The sequence below is a fragment of the Melanotaenia boesemani genome, chromosome 16 (genome assembly GCF_017639745.1).
Source record: "Melanotaenia boesemani isolate fMelBoe1 chromosome 16, fMelBoe1.pri, whole genome shotgun sequence".
NCBI classification, from domain to species: domain Eukaryota; kingdom Metazoa; phylum Chordata; class Actinopteri; order Atheriniformes; family Melanotaeniidae; genus Melanotaenia; species Melanotaenia boesemani.
In genome coordinates, this window is record NC_055697.1 from 15950394 (window position 1) to 15977025 (window position 26632).

At 39.6% G+C, this 26632-nt stretch overlaps 2 protein-coding genes across 2 annotated transcripts; both read left to right on the forward strand.

Annotated features, from left to right (window-relative positions):
- Positions 1 to 356: 356 nt before the first annotated feature.
- ercc6 (excision repair cross-complementation group 6) lies at positions 357 to 16923 on the forward strand. Its single transcript, XM_042010581.1, has 22 exons — positions 357 to 442; positions 950 to 1155; positions 1259 to 1484; positions 1810 to 1930; positions 2026 to 2140; positions 3414 to 4125; positions 5746 to 5877; positions 6371 to 6529; positions 7216 to 7351; positions 7594 to 7764; positions 7969 to 8145; positions 9319 to 9435; positions 9872 to 9967; positions 10615 to 10833; positions 11280 to 11390; positions 11794 to 11913; positions 13803 to 13897; positions 14406 to 14551; positions 14669 to 15217; positions 15322 to 15484; positions 15568 to 15646; positions 15746 to 16923. Exons 2-22 carry the CDS (start codon positions 960 to 962, stop codon positions 16187 to 16189), a joined length of 4284 nt encoding a protein of 1427 aa, XP_041866515.1. The 5' UTR covers positions 357 to 442; positions 950 to 959; the 3' UTR covers positions 16190 to 16923.
- A 1947-nt stretch (positions 16924 to 18870) lies between these two features.
- drgx (dorsal root ganglia homeobox) lies at positions 18871 to 24018 on the forward strand. The gene is made up of 7 exons (XM_042010664.1): positions 18871 to 18917; positions 19067 to 19149; positions 19922 to 20022; positions 20505 to 20606; positions 22194 to 22366; positions 22605 to 22717; positions 22803 to 24018. The coding sequence occupies exons 2-7, from the start codon at positions 19092 to 19094 to the stop codon at positions 23180 to 23182; spliced, it is 927 nt and encodes a 308-aa protein (XP_041866598.1). The 5' UTR covers positions 18871 to 18917; positions 19067 to 19091; the 3' UTR covers positions 23183 to 24018.
- Positions 24019 to 26632: the final 2614 nt, after the last annotated feature.

Genomic DNA, 26632 nt, shown 5'->3' on the forward strand with positions numbered 1-26632 from the left:
GAAATAAACTTCCTCTGAGATGCAAATACTTGGCAATATCTGCGTTTTCTAACATGCATAAAGTCCAAGCTTTCTGATGTATAAATAGACAGTTTCTCTGCTGAGAAAAATTAACGTTTTTCAATTTAGAGTTGTTTGCTGTGTTGATACATTTGGTTTTCTGGTTTCCAACTTGTTTCTGCATCTCACAAATACAACAGGCAACATAACGTGGTCCCCACTAGTATGTGCAGCGGTGCGATCATTTAAACTAGTCGTTTTATTCTCTACTAAAATATGTGGTTTTGTGATGCCCTCTAGAGGCCAAGGGTTTTACAGTTCTGAGCCAGCAGAGGGCGCTGTCCAACAAGCTAATCGTTGACTTCTGGCACCCGGAAACAAAGAGGACTGCTGGCAAACAACATGACATAACTGGAGCTGGTGATATGTAACTGCACGCCTCGTAAGCGATTCCTGTCATTGTCGCTTCAACACTTCATTTAATTTGAATAGGTTCTTACAGACAGTACTGCTAACGTAGTTACAGTCTATTGTTGGCACGTATTTGGCAGTTTAATCGAAGCCGAAGTGCTCGTGCTCCCTAAAGCCGATCAGTAGTGATGCTCGGCACAGTGTTAGCTTAGCCGGTTAGCGTAGCCACGTAAACAATAGACGCCTGTGAAAGAATATAGTGGTTTTTTCAACATTGTTTCGGGGTTTAAACCTTCTGTCTTATTGTATTTAGTTACTAAGCTAATCCCTACATATCACAATTGACATATAATCATGAAGGCATTGTTTAAACTAACGTGTAAATTTGTCATTTTGGGTCCCAGTTAACATTATTCTTTTACAAACTATAATGTGTTTTTTTCCCAGTAATTGTGTTGAACGTTAGAATTTCTTAAGGTTTTAAAACAGACAGTGAGCTGGACAACTTAACGTCTGACACCTCTGTGACTCTCGGCAGCTTCATCATTATGCCTGTAAAAAGTGCAGAGCAACAGGGGTCCTCCTCTCTCTCAAGCCCAGCTAGTGCTGCCCTCACCCCAGGAGGGTCCGAGGAGGATGGAGCTACAATGGGCTCAGCGTTGTGCACTTTTCCTGAAAACAACCAGGGCTCTGAGACAGCTGCAGCCTATCCTGTCAGTTCAGGACCTGGAGATAACAGCAATGGTGAGATGTCCAACTCAAGAGAAAAACTGAAAATAAAAACACTCTTTTTTTATGGCTCATACACTGTCAGTTAATGTCGTGACATTTGTGGGGCATTTTGCAGACAAAAGGTCTGGACCCTTGCTGCAGATTGACCGACAGCGTATCCAGGCAGCGTCTGCCAGTTCAGGAGCTGATGAACTCCAGGACCTCGGTGTGGCTGTGTATGACCAGGATGTGCTCGAGCAAGGTGTTCTTCAGCAAGTAGATGAGGCAATCCAGGAAGCGAGTCAGGCTGCTGCTAAAGCTGAGGCTGAGAAGCAGTACGAGGCAGTGCTGGATGATCTCAGGTATAGAACACTAATTAGAATTAATCTAGTATTGCTCTTTGCAGTATGTTGCATTGAAGTGTCCATCGGAAGATAATACTTGATGGGATGATTTATTCTTTTCATTCATTTGTTTTAGTAAAGTGATCCTTGTTCATGGTAAATAAACCAAACTTAGCTTGTTTTGTCTTGCCAGTCTATTGTTAATTAAGCTTAGACAAAGAAAATAATCAAGAAATTATACAAAATTCAATGTATTCATCTGTTAACGTTTGTTTATTTTAAGATTACAGCAGTCTGTAAATGAGAAATAAATCTTTCTCTGCTTTGATTTCTTGTGTTTCAGATCAGTTACAGCATCTCTGAAGCAAATCAACAAGATTATTGAGCAGCTGTCTCCCTACGCAGCATCCAGCAAAGACATCAGTAGGAAGATTGAATCTGTCAAACGACAGAAAGAAAATAAGGTAAAATGTTATTTATGACAAGCCTTCAAATCAATAATGACACAAAACTACAATCAAGCTAGTGACAGTAATGATGGAAACCATTCCTGATTCAGGAGAAACAGTTGAAAAAAGTCAGAGCCAAACAGAGGCGACTTCAAGCCATTCTAGGAGGAGAGGACACTCAGAGAGTGGAAGCTGAGCTTTTGGCAGAAAATGGTGAAGAGGAAGGTAATGTGCCTTTATTTTTGAACAATGTAATTATTTTCCTTTTTCAGTGTACCACAAGTATATATTTATTAGACATTTGATACAGCTAAGATTCTATACTGTGCATTGAATGCTCAATAAATGAGTTACTTGGTTTGTGATAAAATCATGAATATGTTAAAAAGAAAGGGGAGAAAATAATAATAAGAAGAAAACCTTTATAACTCCCTCAGTGGGGAAATTGCTTTGTTGCAACGCTACAGGTGCAGTAAGAAGATAGCAGGTGATAGAAAAAATACACACACACAGTTAGTAATAAAATGTACAGTATATGGTCTGACAGGGTGAGTATGTACAGTATAAAAATATGTAAATAAACAAGTACATAAATATGTAAATACAATTTATGTGTGTTCAGTGTAAAGTCTGACAGCAGCAGAATCATGCTATTCTAAGCCTACTAACTAGCATAGGGGTGTGGCATTAAGTGTGTAGCCACTGTTTTAAATAAGATTGGTTTCTTCTTGCAAATATGTTTAAAATAACCTTTAAAAGAGAAACAGCCTTGAGAGTTTTCATATTATTTGAAAGCTATTTCTGTTGCATTCCTTTTGTAAGAAATCGTCAGATACCTATTGAGTTAAAAAAAAAAAAAACTACGCTTTAAACTAAATATTAGTTATCAGGGTATTCAGTGATGTACTTTCAGTTGGTGTCAAGTTAGACACACTTATCAAAATTTATGTTGCACATTTACTCTACATGTTCTCAGTCAGCTATGTAGAGTGGTTGGTGGGTTTATCAGGAGTAAAATCCACTATCTAATGAGAAAACTTTACATGACGGTGACACACAACAGTGCAGTAATCATTTAACTAGAGATAAGACAATTGGCCAATCCAGTTAATAAAAAATTGCCAACTATTCGAAGATATTTTCCAAAGGCAAACCAATGTTAAGACAACACTTGCTGGATTTTAGTCAGACCACAAAACAAAAAAAAAGTTTGCCACCTTCAATTAGTGCTCCAAGGACTGGGACGTTTTTCGATGTCCATCTGTTGATTGCTAAATGTGATTCATAACTCATTCTGGTTTATGTAAATTTAATACTTTTTGTGTCTGTGCATAGCCTGCTGGGGTCCACACCATCTTTTTCTTATTAAATTATTTATAAGTAAATCCCACAGTGCTATTGGTGGTGAAGAAAGTTCTACAGGACTAGCGATAAGACAACTGGCCACTTGATACTTTAGTTTCTCTATCTGACTTTGCATTTTTGTGTGTTGTACCAGAACCAGGACCATCCACACTGGGCAGCATGCTCATGCCAGCTCAGGAGACTGAATGGGAGGAGCTTATCCGAAAGGGTCACATGACTCCATTTGGAACCCGAATACAACAGAAAGAAGTGAAGAAAGAGCCACGGAAATTGATGCTGGCTGAGAACTCTGCCTTTGACCAGTACTTGGCAGACCAGGCCAAGTTGGCTACTGAGAGAAAGAAAGTACCATATCTGAAGAAGAAGAGAAGCTCTATACCTGGCTCTAATGATGGGGGGAGAAGTAAAACTGGAAAAACATACTCATCCAAGGATAAAAAGCTGAAGAAGCGCATGAGAAAGCTGCAGATAATTGCTCTTAAGGCCCATCCTAAGGCTCGACCCAAGGCTGACCAACAACTCCCTAAGCCAAGAAGAAAGCCACACAATGAGGGAGAGGAAACAGACAGCGAGGGGTCAGAGTACTTGCCCAGTGATGAAGGAATAGATCTTGACCAGGAGGAGAGAGAAGCCATGGAAGAGGGCTTTGGAGAGGATGTTGATGATGAGTATGAATTGAAACCATACAAGAGAAAACCTAAGGGAAAAGGCAGGAAGAAGGTAAAGAGCAAAGACAGTGAGGATGAATACTATCCTGAGAGTTCAGATGAAGAGGATGAAGATGAGGGTAAAGTTCAAAAATACAAAGACGATGGGGATTTGGAGCACTACAGGCAGCGACTAAGGTATAGTTATGTGCTATCGATGTTTATGTCAAAAACCTTTATTTGGATTTCTTAGTGATATGCAAAGGTGCAAAAAGTTTTCATTGGTCAGCTCTCTTTTATGGAGAGTGCAGAAACCCATGTCTGTAAATGCTCAACAAACACCAGATTGAGCCTTTAGTTTGCGTTGCATTTGTAACGTCAATGGTGCAAATAGGCTATTGTTCTTTGCATTACTTAAGGAGAAAAGCAGTTGGTTTTTGCTGGCTCCATAGGGCAGAAAGAGAGTTAATCCCAGATGAGATTGGCAGCTGTTTCTTGACTAAGCAAATTCACTGCCTGTTCTTCTTCTCTCTCTGCTCTCGCACTGGCCTAATTATCCTCCTGCACATGGTTTTATACACTCACTCACTCTAATGCTCAAATTAATGGAAGAGCAGCCCTAATGAGATTTCATATTTATAGCTGCCAAATAAATTGTGTTGGCATGTGTCCTCTTTCTACACTATAGTGACTGATTGTGAATTTAACAGCATAGACACGGCAAGGATAGTGAAACTGGCTTATGTGAAGAATTATATTATTAGAGCAGGCTGTATTTCTAGTTGGGTTTGGGGGTGGAGTGGGGGCCAGAAAAGTGTAATTAACTGAACCAATGCTTAGTCTTGACTTAATTAGAGAGTGTGGTCTCCCAGGCCCAGCTAAAGGACCAGTTGTGTGGCAGGGTGACAGGACCAGGCCCAAATGAAGATGGATTCTTATCTTCTGCACCTCACACCTTTCTGGGGAACTCGCACTACTAATTGTCTATATCAATCTTCATTTGCTGCCCGATGACTGTGGCTGTAACTGCCCTCTCTCTCGCACTATTAAAACTGTTCTCTTTACATTTACCTTTTTGGTGTAAATGTTCCACCACTCTAGGGAAATACCCACAACTCAAAATCTCTGCAATCTACGCACTTAACTATACAAGTGTTAAAATAAGTCACTAAGTGCAGTAGATACAAATATAAGTTGCAAGTCCATCTATTCTGTATATTTACTATACGGCTATCCTTGTATTCAGAGGATGGCAGTGTACACCGTGTACAGCCTGCTAGTGTATTTAAAACAAGTAGCAATAAGAAAAAAAATACAAAATGAAACAGATTAGTGTGAAACATCACTTTCTTTACAAGCTTGTATTACCAAGTAATCTGAAATGATCAGCTACCACTTCCTTAATGTTATTTAGAGGATAGTTAAAGCTGGATTTATACTCTGTGTAAGGTCGGTTATGGCGTCACCGCCATATGCTCTGTGTAGGTCCGCAAAGGCATGACACGGACCTCTTCCAGACCCATCGTGCACCCCTGCTTGCAGCGTAGTTACACAGAAGTACTCCTTTGTGATTGGTTGGTTTGTGATTACATGTTTCTGGATTTCTGGTGCTTCTTGCTGAATTTGTGCGTTAATCATGGAAGAGAAACTGCAACACAACGGCGCCACTACACTCGAGTGCGAGAGCGCATTCACCAATGTTAGCTAAGCCGACTAAAGTGAAGAATGTGAAACGTGTTTTTGTTATTTTCGTTTGCTATCTTGTTACAAAAATGGAGGATCTCAAATGTCATCAGTATTTATTTCATTGTCTACCAGGAGATGGAAGCGGCAGCGTCTCCGAGAACGGGAGGAGAAAAGAGAAAGAGGTGAAGAGCTTTCAGATGACAGCGATGCTGAATTCGATGAAGGGTTCAAAGTTCCTGGTTTCCTCTGGAAAAAACTTTACAAGTAAGTTCAGCACAAATCATTCACTATGCTGCAGAATTATCACACATATCTGAACATTCAGACCAAGATGTTCTTGAAAATGTTTTTCATCTTTGGAAGTGAAAGCAGGGTACTTTCATGACTACAAACCATTTGTTGTGCTAAAAGTATTATTGCACTTTGTTCTGTCACACCCACTGCTCTTGAACACTTGCCCAGGAACTGTAATAATTCAACAATAATTATTTTAATCAGTAAACAATGAATGTGTTGCATTTACGCTTGGCTTAATTATGGTCACAGTTATTTTATTTATCTCTCCATATTTTTTTATTAACATTCTGTTCTATTACAGTCATGTATCATTCCTCTGGCTGGTAGGGATTGAAACAGAAATTAGTTTGAAACCATTGACTATTACAGAAACTTCTTCCATCTGCTCATTTTGATGTCTGTGGCTATTGACACATGCAGGTCTGTGAAGTTTTTGTGAACATGAATGTCAAAATTTCAGGTACCAGCAGACGGGTGTCCGGTGGCTGTGGGAACTCCACTGTCAGCAGGCAGGCGGCATCCTGGGAGATGAGATGGGACTGGGCAAAACTATCCAGGTCATCAGCTTTCTGGCTGGACTTAGCTACAGCAAACTGAGGACAAGAGGGTCCAACTACAGGTATACATATATATACACACACAAACTATGTCCAGAGACTGTGTGTCTGTGTGGTATGAATATTTGATTAGGGGGATTTCTGCCTGAGAGTGTTCTTGTGAATTATTAAACATGTTTCAATTATCAGACTCTTCACTTTCTTACTGCAGACATCAGAGAAAACACTGACACTGTGTGTATTTCAGTGAATCTGTGTTGGTGTCTTTATTAACACTTGAAACGAATTTCAAACTGTCAAAGTGGAGCAGGTGTGGGGCATCAAATCAACCGCAGAAAACACAAGAGAGTGGCTATGATAATCTGGTTTTACTGCACAAATGACACACTTGTATTCTGTAGGTGGAGCTTCCCTGATGGTCAATACTCTGTCTACTATAGATGCCCACAAATTGATTGCTTGCAAACTCAATTATGGCCCAGTATCAATAGCTTCCACCAGGCAGAGGTTCATACCGCCCATTAGTGCATCTTTGTGTGTGTGTTTGACTAAGTTCTTGTAAATCTTTACTGAAGAGCTAAGGATATATGCCTGCACTTTTTTTTTTATTAATGTTTTAGTCACAGGGACTGAGTGCATAAGTATGAAAGCCTTTGAAGTTGGGTTTTATCATAATAACAAGTTATAACATGTTTAAGAAGAGGATCAAAATAATTAGGAAATATGTCTATTTTGTGTTCCATTTTAGATACGCTGGTTTGGGTCCAACAGTCATTGTCTGTCCTGCTACTGTTATGCATCAGTGGGTGAAAGAGTTTCATTCCTGGTGGCCTCTTTTCAGAGTGGCAGTTCTACATGAAACTGGCTCCTTTACCAGCAATAAGGTAAGAGCCTATTGTGAATGAGAGAGCATCCTCTTTCCTCTGGGGGGCACTAGAGATCTGTTTATACATCATATTCTTATTCTTATCATCTATACCGTTCTCCTCTAGAGTAATATTGAGAGAATTTGCTTGCTTTAAAAAATGGTATACCAAAAATGCAAACATGATTTGTCATTGCGCTTAAAAAAATCTTTAATGTAAACAAAGATTTTCTGTGTGTGTCTTTGTTTTCTGTGTTGCAGGAAAAGCTTATTCCAGAAATAGCATCATGTCATGGTATCTTGATCACCTCTTACTCAGCTGTAAGAAATTTACAGGACATCTTGCAGCGTTATGACTGGCACTACATAATACTTGATGAGGGCCATAAAATCAGGAATCCAAATGCTGGAATCACTACTGCTTGCAAACAGGTAATCCCTTCTCACATAAGCATGCATTAATTTTAGAAAAATTCATACAAGAATTACATTTGTTCCTACATTCCTTCATTTCTTATGCGTTTGCACCATGGTTGCCTTTTTAAGCTTTTTTCCCCTCAAATACAGAAAGCAATTTTATGCCAGAAATTCTTGCACCGGAAAATGCACCTGACATTCTAGCTTTGTTCTCTACAGTTTCGCACTCCTCACCGGTTCATCCTGTCAGGCTCACCTATGCAAAACAACCTGAAGGAATTGTGGTCTCTGTTTGACTTTGTCTTTCCTGGCAAACTGGGGACATTGCCTGTCTTCATGGAGCAGTTCTCAGTACCAATTACCATGGGAGGATACAGCAATGCCTCCCCTGTACAGGTACATGAATATGGACTCCAACTAATGTACTATTAGTTTTTATCTAAATTTCCCGCTTTAACCCATGTCCCAATCTTTGTTTTGTATGCGACTTGTAATGATATTCCAAGAAATGGTCAGTTAATTCCATAAACCTATAACTATAGCGCTGGGACAGAGTCACGAAAAGATGAAGTAGTAGAAACACTACTCACAACACTCATGTGTACATAATTTTGGATTGCTAGAAGGACAGAATGTGCAACAGCAAAACCATTAAGTGCAGTTCAGGATAATGTGGGTCCAAGCAAAGGAACTCCAGTTCTTTCCTAATGTGTGAGAGGAAGAGGCTAAAGTAAAAAGCCAGTGAGCTAAATTGTAGTGCTCTGTCATTAGCGTCCAATCGTTAATAACCCACTGACTGTATAGATTTAATTATTTAAGCTGGCTATTGATGCTTTTTCCGCTGTCGATAATAAAAACCTTTACTAATTATTAATGTTATTAAATAGTCAGAGAGGGCAAAGCTCTGCTTCCTTATCCTGATCTCGAAATTCTCAGAGCAGCAGAGCAGAGCCTCTGATGACACATAAAGAGCATGTATATACAGATATATGTATGCAGAAACGTATGTGTTTGGGGTGGGGCTATATGAGTATGTGGATATTGGATCCATTACTGAAACGTGCTCCCATGTGAATCCACTCAGCAGCTTGTGCTAAGATCCTAGATCCTTCACTGCCCTCCTTTTCTTCTTTCCCACTCTGACCTCCATTTAGCCCTAGATCCCACCATTTTATTGTCCCCTCCAGCACTGCCAGCAATGTCTTTGATCCCCATGTGGACCCCAAGGGTGTTAATGTTTAAAAGACTAACTGGCTTTTAGCACTGACTCTAGATAAAGTGGAGCAGGCCATTTACAGTGGGGCCTCTAGTGTGGGGTGGGACCAAGTGGTTCTCAGACTTCCCTTCTGTTTCCAGTGGAGCTGGTCAGTATCACTGATGAAAGAAAATGGCTCTGCCCCTTGAGACCAACAGTACTCTGATCAATGTTTAATGGCTTGTAGTGCTGAGAGGGACAGCAACACAAGGGAGGTGATGCAAGAGAGCTAAGCCCGAGGAACCATGAACAGTGAGGCAGATGCATGCGGTGATGTGTTTACTACTCAAGTATGAACTGTTTTCGATGTGTAGGTCCAGACAGCGTTTAAATGCGCATGTGTGCTGAGGGACACCATAAATCCTTACCTGCTCAGAAGAATGAAGGCAGATGTCAAGGCCAACCTCTCCCTGCCTGACAAAAATGAACAGGTATTCATCATCATCACATATTTCACCCTATTGTTTTTTAACATTGAGCAAAAACTAAGACCTGGATCCTCCTAACTGTAAAGATGTTCATTTGATTTGATGTGACTGTGTACTTCATCATTGGAGTATTTGATGAATGTGTATAGCCTCTTGTCAGGTAAAGTCAGCTAATAAAGTCCTGGTAAAGTAAAAGGAGTTGGTATTCATTAAAGTGGCCGGTCTTTGGTCTGTCCTAGCCGTTGACGCTGGTTGACTCCCTTGTCCACTTCAGCTCATTAAATCAGTCCCTCGGGAAAGTGTTGGCTTCAGAAACACATTGCTTCCCACTAATTTCTCTTCACACTCACTTCATCAAGGGGCTTTAAAGTTGATGTTCACAGCCCATTACAAGCTCTTACACTCCCCTCTGTGTGTGTGTGCGTGTGTGTGTTTGTAGGTTCTGTTCTGCAGATTAACAGAGGAACAGCGGCAAGTGTATCAGAGCTTTTTAGATTCCAAAGAGGTCTACCAAATACTCAATGGTGATATGCAGGTAATTCTCTCTTTCATAGTTGAAGCATGTTCATTTTTTTTTTATTTTGGTTTGTTTGTTTGTGATCAGTGCTTCTTTCATTTGGCCTCTTTTTGTGTGCACACATTACAAGGACAAGGACACAACTCTTGGCCAGGAAACTTCCAGGAACAAGACTTGCCTTATTCATAATTTAACCGCTCTCCTGATGAATTTTGCTTTATCTCTCACTCACAGATAAAAAAAATGTGTGTACTTTATGTTGTATTGTGATGTTGTATTTATGTTGTATTTTTGATGTTCACTTGAAGAAAGAGGGTTGTGCCATTGTTCTTCTCACCCATGAGAGTGAGACTACCAATTATCACCACTAACCAAATGGACATGGTGGAAGAGCCACGGGTGACCAGATTGCACATATACACACTCTCTTTTAAATGTATTCAGTGGTCACTCGCAGTCCATTAACCAGCATTACTAATGCTGTGACCGCTGGGCCTTCATCAAGAGACACAGCCTTTATTGTCCTTAAATAAATTATGTTTTTCATTCCAGTAGACTGCAGTAAATGTGCTTATTTGTTTAAAGGTGCAACACTGCAAAATGGAGTATAATTTAATCTGTTTTGAACAGTTTGAGAACTTTATTTTCCTCTTTCTGTGTTTCAGGTGTTTTCAGGATTGATTGCCCTGCGTAAGATCTGTAACCACCCGGACCTTTTCTCAGGTGGACCGCGGATACTAAGGGGAATCCCAGAGGACCAACTAACTGAGGAGGAACAGTTTGGCTTTTGGAAACGCTCAGGCAAACTGATAGTGGTGGAGTCACTGCTGCGTCTTTGGAACAAACAGGGCCACAGAGTCCTGCTCTTCACTCAGTCTAGACAGGTTAGGAACACAAGCCTCTGACTTTCTAATCCCTTAAAAAATAGCTGACAGTTACTTTGTGTAAATGCTCTTGGATGGATTTTTGAATGGATCTCTGTTTTCAAGTATGCATCTTAGATTTTGAGGTCATTTCTGTGTGTTTGCTACTGGCGACTTGCAGTCACTGTGTCTTAAAAATGTTGCATATGTCGAGGTGAGTATGTGAGAAACAGAGGGAATGTGTGTATATATGATAGAGGCCCCAGCTTGTGGTCAATACCAATGAGATTATTGCTCAGAAGGAACCTGAGACCCTCCCTGTTGGCATCTCTGTCCATGTAATATTAATCTGCTCTAATCCTTTAAGAGCTAATCCAAACCTCAGACCCCCCTTTCACCATCTCTGCCCTCCTTCCCTGTCTTAATTTTTCTCAGCATCTGTTTATCTCATCTCTCCCCCTTTCCAGATGCTGGATATCTTGGAGGTGTTTGCAATGAAGAATAACTACTCATACCTGAAAATGGATGGTACGACCGCAATAGCTTCTCGACAGCCGCTCATCAACCGCTACAACGAGGTAAGGTTTACCCTTCCTTAATGGCTCTGAATGTTTCTCATGAAAATCCTGTCCTTGGGGACAAAATGCTTCAGTGGAACCCCATTCAGCCTGAGGTGAAAACACTAATTGATGTCAGTCTGTTGTTCGTAATGGTTGATCTCTCTTTGGTTTGTGTGTAAGAGACAGGAATATAACATAAATTCATGTGTTATAGCCAACCCTGCAACAAGATTCATTCAGATGTTTTATTCTGTTTATATTGGGCTTAATAGGAGAGAGGCTGAGATTCCTTCAGTCAACAGTTTACTTTTGGAAATTTTTATGACCCATACGTCGCAAAGTGATTACCAGATAGTATGACACAGTTAAAATGATGTCCATTAATCACCATTGTGTTTTCCCCGGCCTTTTTGTGTTACAGGACAAATCCATTTTTATCTTCTTGTTGACCACTAAAGTTGGAGGCCTGGGAGTCAATCTGACTGGAGCCAACAGAGTCATAATTTACGATCCAGACTGGAACCCCAGCACTGACACACAGGTTAGACATTCAGATTAAATAATTCAAATGTAAAACAAGTGCTTTATTTCACCCGAGAGTGTTTGTCTGGCCTGACTTAATAGAAGTGGATGGCTGGTAGAAAACTGTCTGCTGGCTTCTCATTTTCAGCAGCAATCTCTTCCCCCTGTGATATCCAAGTGTAGGTGTTTTAAACACATTTTGACAAAGACCAGAATTAATAACAGCACTGCTCAATTCTATGTGTGCATAATTGTTAAGGTCCACAAGCAAAAACAACAAAAAAAAAAAAGATGATGTTACAGGAAAGTGTTTGCTTGTCCACCCTGTTTTGTGGCCAGAGTTACTGCACCCTGGACTTAGTGCTGCCCAAGACCACTGATTTGTGAGTGGCTTATAGATATACAAGTAGGTAAAGGTGTCTTCCCCATTTAGCAAAATATGGTGGGATAATGGTCAGATTATTCTCCACCCTTGATACAGTGGAGTTGATGCTGTGTGAGTGGTGGAGAACAGTCTGGCTAAATTTTCAACCTTGCAATTATTATTCAAACACAAATCCCACAAGGTTGAAAATTGTAACAATTAAAATTTGTTCTAAAAGTAAATCAGTCCCTTTAGATCCCCCCAAATTAAACTGCTAATCTTTGTTGTAGAAATGGACACATTTACTGTCTAGTACTTAATATTATTTTTTACCCATTCATGACAAGTGTGTAGGGGATGTGGTTTTAAACGATACAATGTAAATAGAGGAGTTAAGACATAAAGGTATGTATTAGTATAGACAGAACTGCCTTGAGTGACAGCTGAGTTATTCAGCTTTCTTGCATATTGTCCTCGGGATCTTTCTGAGATCTGTCGTTATTCCTTTAGGTATTATCTGATTGGTAAAAGAAAATATTATATATATATATATATATATATATATATATATATATATATATATATGTATGTATGAATGTATGTATGTATGTGTGTGTGTGTGTGTGTGTGTGTGTGTGTGTGTGTGTGTGTGTGTGTGTATATATTATATATATATATGTGTGTGTGTGTGTGTGTGTGTGTGTGTGTGTGTGTGTGTGTGTGTGTGTGTGTGTAATGGATCCAAGGACTCTGTTTCAAAGAAGTAGTCCCAGCTCCCAGCTGCATTCAGAGCAGGAGATGTTGATCTCTGCTTCATCACCAGACGGGCATCTCACGGGCATCAGACGGACCAAAACATTTAAAAAGTTGAAAGTACTGTAATGTTGTAGACTCTTCATTAGAGACCAGCTGGACCTAATAGTTACAGTACTTAAAATGCCACTTTAGTTTTAAGTCTGTTCAGTTTTGCCCAGGGATATTTTATATTTCTTTTCCTACTGTTTGGTGAAGAAATGCAATTAAATATATTACTAGAGGTTGAGTTTACTGTATTAATGTCTGTGTTTATTATTTGATTCAGTCATCAAATAAAATCCATTTTAATTTAAAAAAAATTTTGCTTTTTAGGGCAAATATTGTAATGCAGTGAAAGTGCAATTAATTAAGGTTAATTAATTACAAACCCTGTAATTACATAAAATCACATCCCTTCCCTAATGTGTACATACATAAAATACGTGTATATGTGGCCATTCTTTCATGTTGTATTGGTGACATGCATGTCCTCAGATGAAATATAAGTATACTGGGCTGGTATGGTTTAGCCCTCAGAGCACCTTTAAATAAACCTGCTATTACATGACGCTTGTGGTAGCAGGTGTAGCTGCATTAAGACAAAAAGAAGTTGTGTGCAAAATCAAAAAGAAGAAACATAATGGGGCTTTCCCCTGTTTTACCAACTGTACACTTTAGTTATTAAATTGAATGTGTTTTGTTGTTGTTGTTTGTTTGTTTGTTTGTTTTGTGTGTTTTGTTGTTGAAAGGCCCGGGAAAGAGCATGGAGAATAGGCCAAAAGCAGCAAGTAACAATCTATAGATTGCTGACTGCAGGGACCATCGAAGAGAAAATCTATCACAGGTAATATAGCAGCTTTGAACACTTTGCACATATCACAGAAGTGAGATGTAAAACTATTTTTTTTTCTTTTTTAGTTAGTTATTTATTTTGTTTGTTCGAAGGGGGGTGGGGTATTTTTCATGAAAGTCTTTCATTTTGGTTGACTTTCTATTTACCTTACACATTTGTGAACACTGGTAATGACTTAATTGCTTGCATCATCGCTGTATTACTGCTCACACGTTCCACTTCTCAGTAATTGAAAAGCTTTTCCTACATCATTAAATGGCCAGTTGAGGACTTCTAAACTGTTGCTCTGTTTAGTTTTTATCTGTGAAGTGCTTTCAAAAAGAAAGATAGGACAACAATAGCAGTTCTATTATAATACCTGCAGTTTTGAGGTTATCTAATTTTCTCATCCGTCAGCCAAAGTACTCCGTGATCACAGGACTGGGATTGCCTGCTGAGCCAAAAATGCTAATTAGATTCAAGTATCTAAATTTTTTATGTTTTATTTCTTGTAATTCAGGCAAATCTTCAAACAGTTTCTTACCAATCGTGTTCTAAAGGATCCCAAACAAAGACGGTTCTTCAAGTCAAATGACATATATGAGCTCTTCACTCTGGCTGACCCTGATGGATCTCAGGGAACAGAAACCAGCGCCATATTTGCAGGTATCTTCTTATCAGCCACATTTTATCCAGCACTTTATTGTGCACTTTATATTGAACTCTTTCAGAGATAGTGTTGTCAACATACATTTGATAGGTTTTGTTGATATCATTAAACAGGGACGGGCTCTGATGTGAAAGCACCCAAGAAACCTGGGAGGCCAAGGCCATCACATGTGGTAAACCATGGCAGGAAAGCACAAAAACACTCCTCAACAAACCAGCTTGAAACAGGACCAACAGCCATTCCTGCATTAAAAGATTGCAACATCTCTCCCTGCAGTCAAAACTCTCAGGGTACATCAAATGGTGCGGAAGCAGAGCAAAATCTTCCAGCAAATACACTGCCATCAGGGCAGAATAACAGAGACACTGACTCATTCAAGCCAGCAATCAACAACTCAACCTCACCCAGCTATCATCAAAGCAGAGGCACTGCCTTGATGAGCCCACAGAAACACAAGGAAAAAAGAAAACACTGTGACTCTGCTGAAATGAACCAAAAGCATAAAAAACGCAAACACTCCCGGGATGCTCGATTTGAAGGTCATAGGATTTCTCATTTGGTAAAGAAAAGGAGTTATAAGAAGACAGAAGGGGAAGATAATACAGCCGAAGATCAGAAAAAGTCAGATGATTATGTCTTGGCAAAGCTCTTCAAGAAATCTGGTAGGCTTTTTGTGAACACATATCCGATCTGCCATATTTTTAGTTATTCTTACAAAAGGATATGTTTGTTCTCTGTTTTCTTACTCTTCATTTGCCTTATTCAGGTATCCACAGTGTCATGCAGCATGACACCATCATGGAGTCATCCAATCCTGACTATGTTCTTGTGGAAGCAGAAGCAAACAGGGTGGCTCAAGATGCCCTTAAAGCACTTAAAATCTCTCGGCAGCAGTGCAGACTGCCCTATAACAGACCTACTCCTGCAAGGCATGTAGTCTTACATTGAAAGATTTGTGAGTAGCTTCACTAGTTTAAGACAAACAACTCACTTTTTACTTTTTACTCTCCAGGAAACGATTTGGACAAAAGAAAAACTCTCTCTTAGTTGCACCATCTGTACAATCTGCCCCCACTCCAGCCAAATGCAAGGTAGTAGCAGTGCTTTCATGAAATGATATACCACTATAGTGAACACAGCTTTTTTAGATGTGTGATCCTGCATTTTACATGTCATTTGATTGCTTTTAGGATGCTGCTGTTATAAAGAAGTCATCAAAGAAACCTGGTGCAGGAGCTCATTTCAGTGGAGAAGGGGCAGGTAACGACTCAAACTCTGCCCCACTCTCATCATCCTCTCTATTGGCCAAGATGAAAGCCCGGAATCACATCAGCAAACCCTCCAGCCATAGACAAGATGAAGAAGAGGAGGAGGATAGTTCAACTCCAGAGACCAGCTCTCCCCCTGCTCCACCCACTGAGCATGACGAGCTCTTAGTGGATCTGCGCAACTTCATAGCCTTCCAGGCTAGCGTGGACGGGCAAGCCACCACCCAGGAAGTGCTTGAATATTTCAAACCAAGACTGACTCAGAAACAGGCCCCTGTCTTCAGAGAGCTACTCAGGAGCATCTGCGACTTTCATAGGACTTCTGGTCAGGAGGGCATCTGGAGACTAAAGGAGCACTTTCGCTAACAGAAGCGTCAATGAAAGCAAATGAAAGACAACTGTGATTCATACTTGGTTTACATGTGAGATATGATACTCAATATCAATGTCTTTTCTTTTGGTAATGTGTCATTGTTTATATTCTGTCATGCTGGATTGTCTTAACGCACATGAAATATTTTTTTGTTAACATTTCAGTGTTTAAGATCAGTTTCTTAAGGACCATATTTAATTGAAGCCATTTTGCAACACAAACATTTTTAGATTCTCAGTTAATTTTTTGGTTAACTGTCTTAAAGGAAAATTGTTTTCCACTGTCTTGTATTTTAACTGTAAAGCGAATTCATTTGAGATTTTTGCTTAAATATTTAAGCATGTTTCAACATATTTTTTCATTGTTATTATTAGTTGGTTATACTTGAATTAAGTTGATTTTATTTGCCTTAAAGTTTAAACTGTATTACCTCACGTAAAGACAAGTTCACTGTTGGATGTTTTACTTTTAGAACGTGCTTAAACAGCTACACTTATTTAAGAGGGTAGTAAATGGTGTGCCATTTGTAAATAATTCATCATACAGTAGATACAGTTTGATTTTGTAATTACTTGAGCTTTCAGTGCAGGATGGTTGGGGTATAGGCACTGGGTTTTATATCAAAAGAATGTGGAGGGGACAAAGGTTATCAGGACACTGTTGTATATAAAAATAAATGCAATGTATTTTCTTGCATATATTTTATGCAATAAACTGACATATTTTTCGTGGTGGTTTTTTTTTTTTCTTGTTTTTTTGTACAAAGATAAAATCCCTATTCATTCTATAAGAAACCATAAATAGGCTGATTTAGAGATAATTTACCAATAAATTAGGATTACAAGACTACTGTGCCTCTGGACTAACTTTCTTAGTTTAGATTTATATATTTTGCTTTCAATGGTATGTTGGAGTGGGTTTTTTTTTAATATTTCAAATTATTTGTGATGATCACGGTGCTGATGAGGCAGTGGTCCCAACCTATTTTCCTGTTTTCCTTGATTATTTTCATGCAATACCAAAAAGCTGTGGACCGCCCACCTGGCCCACGTTGAAGGCCTACTTGACTATACCTTCAGTAGTTAACTTCTCACCATAAATGAAGCATTTCGGATGACTCCATTGATTTATGATAAGTATCAACATATACCCATACGTTAAAAAAAATAAAATAAAGACAATCATCTGCACTGTGGCATTTCTCAGACTTTTTTCATTAATGAAATGGTGCGAAGTTTGTGTTTTCGGGCTCCCAAAACTGAAAAAACTCAAGCCAGTAGCCTACGTCTCAACTCGTCTGTGTGGACGACTGTTTTAGCTGGTAATTAAAGAAACCAGGTCAGACCCAAACAAGGAAAACAAAACCTAAAAAGCTAAAAGTTTATTTGTCAAGTCGACTAGCAGCAGATAGAGTCACTGAAGAAGTCATCAGAGGATAGAGAAGCCAGGCGCTGATAACCAGACACACTCCAGGCCTGCCGTTCTGTTAGTTGTCTAGACCAAATATTGGGATAAAGTTATCAACCGTTATATTATTTCAATTTTCTCCACGCACTTCACCGAGGTCATAATAACAACTTTATTTTCAGTGGTGCATAAATTAATTACGCGCATTTAATAACTAAAATATCATTATATTCCCCCTTTAATAACATAAACGCTGCACGCCAGGGAAACCCTTAATAGCGCGGGGCCCTGTAACTGGCCATTATCCGCCTGTAATGATATTACAGAACCAATTACGCGCCATTAGAAGGGATTTTCTGCACTTTATGTGGTTTAGTCCAATCCCGCACTTCTCTTCTAAATTTCAGCTGCTTCTCGAAGCCTCATTTTGCTTCCACCTCAGAGACGCATGGCGTCTGCTCTCTGTCGTCCCAGATGCGCTTTAAAACTAATTGAAAGGGTCCCGCAGCAGATCATTTATCTGAGGAAGCGAAATAAATCGCAGGACCCCTTGCTGTGAACAAAATCAAAAATTTGGCCTTGTGAGTGTTCTACATGCGCAACCCCTTGTAAAGTGGACCCCCTAACACACCCTGACGAGCAATTAACCCGCCCGACAGTCAATCTAAAACCCAAAAGCAGTCATCCTCCTTTTTTTAATATATGAAAGAACCAAATAAAAAGTGCAACGGGTATGTGTGCATGTTTATGGTTAGGGAATATGCTTGACTCTGGAATAACAATCACTTGTGATGAATCTTTTTTTTCTTTCTTTCTTTCTTTTTCTTTTTCCCCCTTTGGCACCTGAGCAGAGCTGCCGTTCTGAGCATCTCCCCCTCTCTCTTTCTTTATTTCTGTCTTTCTCTGACACACAAAAACCCACGCACATACACACGCACACGCCAGGGGTTGGGGGTGAGAGAGACAAAGCCGTGATAATCCGATTAGGACCAATTAGGCGTGAGATTCTGCGACACTAGCTGAAAGCCTTAACACTCTGTAGACAGTTATACGGTTATAGAGACATCTGGACACTCCCAGAGAGAAACAGACAGAGGGAGAGATGTGAGCATGGTGTGTGTGTGTGTGTGTGTGTGTGGGGGGTGTGTGTGTGTGTGTGTGTGTGTGTGTGTGTGTGTGTGTGTGTGTGTGTGTGTGTGTGTGTGTGTGCTAGAAAAAGAGAGGAGGAAAGCGAGAGAGATCTGGACACTCCCAGAGTCAGAGGTAACCGCTTCTCAGAGCGCAAACTCACTCTCATCAGCATCTTCTCTGCAGGTAGGATGCTTTCTCACATCAACTTTGAAATCTCACAGGTCTACCGCGGCTGTAGCTTACCTCCTCTCTTATTGAACGTGTTTGTTTTTCTCCTTCTCAGGTCAGAATGGCACAGTAGAAACTTTTTTTTATTTGTTTTTCATTTTCAGTTTCGCAGCTCGGAGACGAGTCAGGATGTTTTACTTTCACTGTCCGCCTCAGCTGGAGGGAGAGTGCTGTCGCTCCAACACACGTGAGCTTGCTGTCTTGTGTTTTTACATCTTTTTCTTCATTGAAGTTCATACGGTTTCGCATTACTTCTGGCACTTCTGATGTCGCTTAATCTTTGAAGTTTTGTTTGCCTATAAGAACGCAAATGTACGCGCAAGGTGTTTCATGGAGACCTGATAACAGGCCTATTAAGGCTACAAATGTTAGATTTTATAAGTCAACTCATTTGATTATTATCAAACAATTTTTTTCTATTAATGCCATATTTGTGTTGGAATAATTTACCTTCAAAATCCGGCAAATTTTTTTTTCTGTCCTTGAAAATTAACCCTAAATTGTCTGGTTGTATCTCTAAAATATTTTACGAAAGAAACTGGTCTTTTGTGTTTCCCACAAACTGAAATGGATATAAAGGGTTAAATGTGGTTCCCCCCTCTGCTGCGTCAGTCTGCTGGCTGTGTTGGTGTGAAGCGCTGGTGGTTTGGCCCCGGGGCAGAGGGGGGTGTTTTGTCCCGGACACAGATGTTGAGAGTCATGGCTCTTAGTCCGTCATGGTTCCCTTTAGACTCTCAACATCAATGTTTCATGCAGCTAATGGAAACATAAAATAATATTCGCTTTGTCCAAATTTTATCTTGTCTTTTTTTTTCTGCATTTCTTTTTAATACATCACATTCAATTTTTCCTTCTTACATTTATTCAGTCTAATAATATAAAATAGACTTATAAGTCTCACTATATATAAACTTTATTTGAACTGCTGAATTAATTTAATGAACTTTATTCATCTTCAGTTAATTCAAGTGGATTTGCCAATCACGCCCCGGCAGATTTTGACGATGGGTTTCTACGCAGGAAGCAGCGCAGAAACAGAACAACATTTACTTTGCAACAGGTAATTATTTTCCAGGGGGGGAAAAAAAAATCGAAAACAGTAATATGAAACCCTTTTTAAAGAATAAAACAAAACCACAGACACTGAACGTAGTAATCAATAACAAGTTGGGCAAGTTTTCAAAAACAGAGAATTCAACAGAGTTCTGCCTTTTACATTAACGGAAATACAGGTCTTTGTTGGTTTTATGCGATCCAAAAGGTCATAAAATCACAAATACACAACAGAAAAGCTTTATATATGATCAGTTTAAGATTGAACAAGGTATTTTTTTAATTACAGTCTAATGCAGGCCTTTTTATGTTAGGACGAAAGAAAGAAAGAAAGAAAGAAAGAAAGAAAGAAAGAAAGAAAGAAAGAAAGAAAGAAAGAAAGAAAGAAAGAAAGAAAGAAAAACGAGTCAATAAATAAATTCTTACAACAGACTGAATCATATTTTATTTTTTAAAGTAAGCTGTCAAGTGTGTATTTTGTCCTTGCAGTTGGAGGCTTTGGAGGCTGTCTTTGCCCAGACTCACTACCCGGACGTGTTCACCCGCGAGGAGCTGGCCATGAAAATCAACCTGACCGAGGCCAGAGTGCAGGTAAGGCTGCGTGCAGCGACGTAACGTGTCCTGGGCATGTTTGACCATGCAGGAAGAGAGGGCAAATTAAGATAATCTGTCATTCTAGCGATACACTTTAATAACATCAACATAATGGTGAATATTAGATTAGCTTGATTAATCGGTCATTCATAATTAACCAGCGATAATGTTCTTCGCTAATTTGTCCGCGTCTTATGGCAGTAATACATCCATAACGCACACAGAAAAATCGGCGTCTTTTAAAATGAAGGCAAAAGTCAAAAAACCACTAGCTTATTCCCTGCTCCACACACTCTGAAACACACGCACATGTCTTAAATTTGTCAATTTATATTCCGCTCCTGCCCTGCACATATGCGTGGTTATAAACTTGGCCAGATGTAATTAAGTTATGTGTCCTGTATGTAATTTCCTGCATTCCAGATTCGCTTTTGGGTTTTGTTTTGCGCGCAGATCTAATTGTGAGAAATATAATAGTTTGCCTTTTGTTCCCCAGGGTCATCTTACTATCGCTTAAACCCAATGGCGGGGTTGATAATGGAATCCAGCGCTGTAAATTAGGGATTGTAAACAAATTATTCCCCTCCTAATCCGATTACCACATTCCTATTATTAAATCTGAACATGAATCCACCGCAGTATGCAGGGATATTAAACTTACATTATTATTAGAAAATAAATTTCCTTTCTGTTGTAGTGTTGTTGCCCCCCTTTTTGTAAAGTGTCAATGGGCCTCCCCCGCATTAAGAGCACGCGGCAAATTGAGATTAATGGAGCAATTATAGCCCATTCAGAGATGGGTGTGTATGGGGGGGCGCGACTTCTAGCTGGAAGGTGCAGGGGTGAGATAAGTCCATTGGCTGTATTGTTGTCCTGCTACCAAAATGTTGTCCTTTCTTTTTGCCCAATGAATGCATGTGTTTTGTTTGGCTGTTGACACCATTTATACCCCGATACAATAGGAGGGATGCAGTGCATGCACACCGACTCTAACCTCCATTCACACATCATGATTAATGCCTGCTAGAACCGAGTCCTAATCGAATCTGATGTTGTCAAACAATCACTAAATAGGGAAATAAACGACTTCATCATAGCTGCCTCTCTCTCGGGCAGCACAACTGTCAGTGGGAAGTCATTAAAATATGATAATGAAAAATTGCTCAATTAAATGTTGTTATAGGCAGTGACCTTCATTCGATTAAGATACCAGAACTTGGCTATATGTTCTCAGCTGCATGGACAGTAAAGTTTTGGGGATAAGTCAGAAACTGTGGGAAATTAGAGCACTAGTGAAACAGATTCAAACACCAATTGATTCGCTTCAGCTTTTCTTGAACTGTTAACAGGATCAAATATAACAATTCTTATACAAGTTTAGATTTGTATGTTTGTGATATGCCAAATGAATACGCAGGAGAGTTTAAACCTTGCAAGAAAGAAAGATTACAAACACACACACACACACACACACACACACATATATGTGTGTGTGTGTGTGTAAAGCTAAATTCAATTAAATTATATGATGGCATTAAGAGGCATTAGGGTTTAAATTCATACTTTCATTTGCTTGTTTTGCAGGTTTGGTTTCAGAACCGCAGAGCAAAGTGGAGGAAGACTGAGCGGGGGAGCTCTGACCCTGATGTTGGGAAGGAGCAGATGAGTGAGGGCTCTCCATCATCTCGCAGCATCAACTCTCAGTCCCCTGTGGATCAAGGAAGAAAACAAAAAGAACCTCTGGAGATGCAACAAAGGTTAGAAAAGACCGACATAAAAGATCAATGTTGAGAAACTGTGTCAGACTGCTGCATCTGGACAATGGTGATAAATAAGAAATAGTACCTTTTAAAACTGAATAAATAATTTAAATAGTTTGCATTGTATATAGATACTTTTAGATTACTGTATGTTGTTGCACTTATGTCACAAACTGTGAGATTCATATTTTTCACCAGATAATTAGACAAGATACACTGTGTCTGTTCTCTCTAGTATCAACAGAACAGTGGGTCCTGGCGCTCCATTCTTCCCATCCTGTATACCAAGCACACTCCTGAACTCTGCCACCTATGCCCAGGCCCTCTCACAAGTTGCTACGCTGAAAGGTAAATATTGTATAATTTTCATTAACTGGCAGTTGATACAGACCTGGCTTTCAACACTCTAACCATGAGCCCAACTTGTTTTCAGGCAATGGCTTGTGCTCTTGCTGTGTTTCTGACCCCATGGGCCTATCCTTCCTGCCACCTTATGGTTGTCAGGGCAACCGAACAGCCAGCGTGGCTGCCCTGCGCATGAAGGCCCGTGAGCACTCAGAGGCTGTGCTGCAGTCTGCAAACCTTCTCAGCGCAGCAGCCGGACCTGGTTCCAGCATAGGTGTTCTTTCTGGAGTTGGTGTTAGTACAGCCGGGGTGGTGAGGCCAACGGTGGGTCCTGCCATGGAAGTGCCCGGTGCTGGCATAAGAGGGGGAGACAGCTCCAGTCCCAGCACAGCCACAAAAGTCCCAATCCTGGTTGGCAGTTCTGACAAACACCCTCACTGCTCCAAGGAGCCACTGGAGAAAAAATGAGGCGCTGGACGCAAACGTGGATGTATTAATAATCTGTGTGACTGTGCCTGTTATTCTCTACTATACTTTGATGAGCAACTAAGCACAACTTCTCCTGGTTTGGCTGACTCCAAAAACATCCTGGAGCAGACTTTTCAGAGATCACGTTGTATGGATGCAAACATTAAAATATTTATTTGACTGTAAATTATCATTGTGAGAAACGGTGAATAACTGGGGTCCTGTTACCCTCTTTAAAGCACAACTGTGGTCTGTCTACATGCACTCTTGGACTCGAATAGATGGACTAACATAGATGCAACATGTGTGCAACAAACGCCTGTTTGATAATGTGAATTTAAATAATCCTGGTACCTCTTGTTTTCATTAAGAGGACAGTTGCTTTTATTGTGTTAATGCATGAAAACTGAGTGTTTACCTGATGACAGGACTGAGAATTTAGCAGCATTTGATGGTTAATGATGAGCTCAAACCTTCTCATTGTTTGATTTTAAAGTAAAAGTGCACTTTAATATTAATCAGCCATTTTTTTTAGTGTAAATGTGTGTAGTTTGTTGATGTGCGAAGGAAAGGAGGACAAGCATGCTCAGCGACAGAGCAGCAGTTGTCTTACACTCTGTTAGCACATCTGTAGCGCCAGCAGACAGGGAGCACGCCAGTCCTGTTGTGACATGTTTTTTAAAACAATTAAAGATGTAGTTGCTCATGTTTCTCTCCTGTTGCCTCTCGCTCCAGCCATCTGTTCTGATACATTATTTATCAGCTTCTCTTAAAGCCAAGAGTGGAGAGCAATTGTCTCTTATTATTTATTTACTTTTAGGAACGCGCTCTCTTCCTCTTTTCCTGTCTCTGAGCATTTTTAATAAACCCCATTAAATGTGATATATATATGCTATTCATTAATGCTTTATTTACATTTTTTAAAAGCATAATTTCTCATCACCTCAGGGGTTTCTACATTCTACATCATTACAGGCCATACATATGTTGATTTATTATTCCTAAATATCACTTCAAACTAAAATGACTTCAATGAAAGATCAGCTGATCACACTGAGATTACTTAACCTCCGAGCACACAAGCAGTAGTTTGGCTGATTCAATTTGCGTCCTTGAGAATTTTCAGGAAATTACTTTTGATAGTCGATAACACAATTAAGTAAACTACACACACATTATCATGAATAATTGATGAGAAATTATGTATTACCATGAAGTACTGGTTCAATAATTGATGAGGCGACACCCTGGTGACATAGAAGAGATAATGTCAGAAGTTGTGCCAGGTTGAACACAGAGCTTTCACATTCTCTTTTTTACGCCATTGTGTGAGCATGTTGTAAATATCTTACAATCATATCAATAAAGTGATGCTTTTATGAGCTGATTTGACAGGATTTTCATTGAAGTTGCATATTTGCCTCCAGAAAAAACATTAATAAACCCCTGCACTCACTCAGCTAACATGAAAAAAGTTTTAAAATGAGATACTTATCTTTGTATATTTATTATCATAAAACTGTTTTGTAGAAAGCAGGGATTTTGCTGTGTTTATTAATGCTCCTAATAATAATAAAATAAATGGCCTAATATAATGATTGTGTTTTTAGTGTATAAGAGAGCAAAGTTGTTAATTCCACAGACACGGCAGTTAACGATAACACGATATCCCTATACAAATCAGCTCTTCTCCCAAACTGTTGCAGTATGGACGGCAGAATCCAGCCATCTCATACAAAAGAAAACACATTCAATCTCTCCAAAATTGAATACAGTAGCTGCGGAATTTAATCATTCACCAAAACAAAGGATGCTGAAGTTGTAATGACTTCGATCATCATTAAGTTCTGCATGGTGCCCATAATTCACTGCTTTAATATTTCATAAACAAGTCAAGTTGGTGTTGACATTCAGCTGTGCATGTGGCATCATTGATAATTTTCTGTCACCTAAAAAAAAGTCCTTAGGCGGTTTTGTGGAGCATTGTTATATCAAATTAGCTGGAGAGCGGCCAGAAAAGCAGACAAACATGGTGAATGTGGGGGACAGCAGTCGAACTCTGTTCTTACATTGCAGTTAATGGGCTTCTTTTGTTGCAGTAATGAAATATTTTTCTGGAGGAATGCAGAGAAATATGTCCTGTGCACATTCAACCATTCCCTGACACACTACAGAAAAAGACAGCAAACTCAAGAAAGACCTGCCTGCACATGCAGGTTTCTTACATGACATTAGGTGCAACATCTATATTTAACTTGGTTTCAAACCTTGCATCCAAAGGTAGAAATAAAGCACGTCCTGTCCATCCACTGAAGGGCCAAAACTCGCCACTAAAGTATCATCTCTGCTTTTAATTCCGGCAACAGAGCTGATCAATAACCCAATCAATTAGAATCAGTTATGTTCATCTCTGAATGGAGGTTATACAAACAAAGCATATCTTAATGCAGCAAGTAATGTAACTGCCTACTGTCTGCCACATAACCACAGCTCCCCTTCTCCTTACTCAGCACAGAGGAAGAGCATCATCAGCGTTTGAGATCAATTCTATGGGTCCTCAGTGGCTTTCCAATAAAACTGTGTTGAGGCAAAGTTGGAAAGTTAAAAGTTGTGTAAAAACCCAGGGGTATGTCAAAAGGCAAAATTTCTGTGGAACAGATACACATTGATGGCTTTTTACACTTTGACCACTAGAGGGACATAGTGAGCAGGAAGCTTGTCCAGACTTTTCACACATTCTTAATTTCAAACCCTGGTGGGGAAAGTGAGCATTTTGGATGACTAATATATTACAGGTTTTTGTTAGGGATTTTTTTTTTTTTTTTTTTTTTTTTGCAATTTACAATTTATTGATAGGAAATTATAAGTGTTTTGTAGTGAGCAACAAAAGTGAGAAGCAAAGATTATATGTAAACACCAGCAAGTTGGAGATTTTGTAATAAGTTTGTGATTAATGAAACACATAATTTTATCTGTAAGAAAGAAATCTAGATATGAATGTTACAAGGAGGAGAAACGTCTGTTGAAATGGGATTACATCAGCCTTTTCTAATGTTTAGTGAGCTGTATGTGTGGTTGTGCGTGCATATGTGAAGGACTGCATCTCCATTAAGGCCCATGTGTGTGTGTCCATCATCCTGGCAAGCCAGCCCTGCACGCGCCAAGAATCCCAGGGACCTATCTGCTGCAGCAATCTCCTATTTTAGCAGCGTACTGCAGGAGGGGAGAGAGATGGGGGGGTCAAAAGGGGATGTATAGTACCTCCCATTTATTTGACTCATGGCCTTTTCTGCTGCGGTGAGTGAGGCTGTAGTCAGGAAGATTAGCCATTCATAGAAGAATAGTTTTATAAAACTAGTAGAGTTCATGTTAAAATAAACCCATTGGATGTGTTTTTAAAACAACTTCTAAAAAATGTGGAAACACTAGTTAACAAAAAGGTTCATTGAA